The sequence below is a fragment of the Sphaeroforma arctica genome, assembly GCF_001186125.1.
Source record: "Sphaeroforma arctica JP610 unplaced genomic scaffold supercont1.947, whole genome shotgun sequence".
Taxonomy (NCBI): Eukaryota; class Ichthyosporea; order Ichthyophonida; genus Sphaeroforma; species Sphaeroforma arctica.
The window spans coordinates 24,193-26,359 of NW_014039611.1; the positions used below are offsets into that span (position 1 = coordinate 24,193).

At 40.3% G+C, this 2,167-nt stretch overlaps 2 protein-coding genes across 3 annotated transcripts in view; both read right to left on the reverse strand.

The window, feature by feature from the left end:
* The window catches only part of SARC_09384, a 4,756-nt gene extending 4,254 nt beyond the window's left edge, over positions 1–502 (reverse strand). For both annotated transcript variants that reach the window (XM_014296605.1, XM_014296604.1), the window contains exon 1: positions 141–502. In XM_014296605.1, the coding sequence (XP_014152080.1) occupies positions 141–486 (346 nt within the window). In that variant the 5' untranslated portion in view covers positions 487–502. The remainder of the gene's footprint in view (positions 1–140) is intronic.
* An 819-nt stretch (positions 503–1,321) lies between these two features.
* On the reverse strand, positions 1,322–1,873 carry SARC_09385 (hypothetical protein; the record flags this gene model as incomplete). Its single annotated transcript, XM_014296606.1, has 1 exon — positions 1,322–1,873. The coding sequence occupies one exon, from the start codon at positions 1,871–1,873 to the stop codon at positions 1,322–1,324; it is 552 nt and encodes a 183-aa protein (XP_014152081.1).
* Positions 1,874–2,167: the final 294 nt, after the last annotated feature.

Consider the following 2,167-nt stretch of genomic DNA (forward strand, 5'->3'; position numbering starts at 1 on the left):
CGTACGTACGTACTACGTATATATATATATATATATATATATATATATATATATATATATATATATATATATATATATATATATATATATACGTATACACATATACATATATATTACACTCATAACTTTCCAAACGTTACCTAGAACACCCTTGGATTGCTCCCACCGCGAGTTCCATTCTAGTTTCATCTCATGACTGGCCGGTTGCAACTTAATTGCAGAGTTATTTCTCCCAACCTCTCCATCCATATCGTCTCTACTTTTATTTATCACACATGTGGAGGTCTCTGTTGCATAAGGTGCATACTCTCGTTGCCTAACTTGTGCTAAAACTATTGACAGATGTGTGTTAGGTTGTTCTTCACCCACACCATCATTTCCCCCCACCTCTAGCCCTGCGTCAGTGAGACACTTATTGAGGAGTGCAAATAGCACTCTGTTCTCATCCATCTCCCGGCGTATACGTACTGCCCTCGGTCCTCGCATATATTGCAACTAAATTACGATCACGGATTTAAACATCGGAATGATATTTTTTTACTTTTGTAATCAGTTCAAAATCGGCATGAAAATTTGAATGACACCTATTATAAGAATGTGTAATTTTCAGAAGGCGATGCTAAAAGACCTGAAAAAAAAAACATGACCCACCTTATGTCTTACATATCTATTATTTACATCGTAGATGGTATATATTTACGGTAGTAGACATGTCGTTCCGCAATTGGCATCGTATAAAATGTGCAAAAGGCTGGCCCTTACTATTCTCCCCCACCAGGCCGAACCTTAATTCATGCGACAATGCTGGCTGGCGTGGTCTTGTGCACTGTGATGTGTTCATCATCGTCAGAAAGATTTGCTCATCATATATATATGAACCATTTTGTTAAGACTGTATTAATGAAATCCCCCAAAGCCGGAGATTTTCAGGTCGTCATATTCCCAGACGACAGTATATGAAACATTGTATACCTAGTATTAACGTTGTTAAGGCTACAACGTTCAAATCATCTAAAGCTGGAGATGTGCATATCTTTGCGTTGCCCGTTATTACTTCACATTATGCCTACGCTTTTGCATCTTTCGGATTTATGAACCGTATCTCCAGGCATTTGAGGTGCTGTAAAAGAAAAGCATAGAGACTTCGACACTGAAAAGTGCCTAATTGGGATTGGAGTATTTCGTGCTCGACGGTTGTAATTTCGAAAACGAATATGAATACACATTTAAACAAATATATTGCAATGGGCTGTCCAGGCAGATGAATACGCTCTGCATTTCAGATGTAGTCATTTGATTGCGGTGGCGGGGTACACAATGGTTATTGCGCAGGTGTGTCTTTCCACGCGTGCGCAATCCATTTGTTCCATTCCTTCACTCCATAGTTACCCTTCTTCGCATCGCCACGGGTATGATACTTGATGTATAATACCTTCCCAAGTACAGATAGCTTATGTTTATCCATAGATATGGACCTGCTTACCAAGTCGATTATGTCTCTAATTGCTTTAGTTCGCAGGACATTATCATCGGAACACAAATGCTGAAATTGGAATTCTAGAGCTGCAGCATGCAATTTCAAGGCAGATATTACGCCCGGTGCTCGTCCGGGGATCTCCCAACCGTCGATCTCATCGGGATGCGTACACGGCTCTGCGTATAAGTATTCACGCACTGCATCTTTTTTCCTGTCTGAAACGCCGTTCGCCCTGTTTTCCGCTCGGTTTTCCAATTTAAGTCGCTTTTTGTTCGGACTTGAAGTTGTTGTAACATATTCTGTATCGGATCTGTCACTACTATAAGATTTCTGTCGCTTGCCTGGACTAGGTGCAAACAGTAAACCAACTTGCGGATGTATTTTATTCGGATTCATATCGGATACCGGGGAATTATTATGCAAGATATTAATGGAGCCTGGTATGTCATTACGCAAACTAGGTCGATAGTCATAATTGGATGCTTGGCACGATCGTGCATACACAGCAAACTCGCAGTGATCATGGTTTGGATGTGTCCGCGCATGTATATCTGCCGTAAGATTTAGAACATGTGCCTGCATCTCTTTTAAGCTATCGATTTGTGAATGCAGAAGGGCAATCCGATCGTAATGTTCTGTCAGTTCATCATCTAAGGTATACAAAAGTCGTGCTTTTCTTTCACAATAATT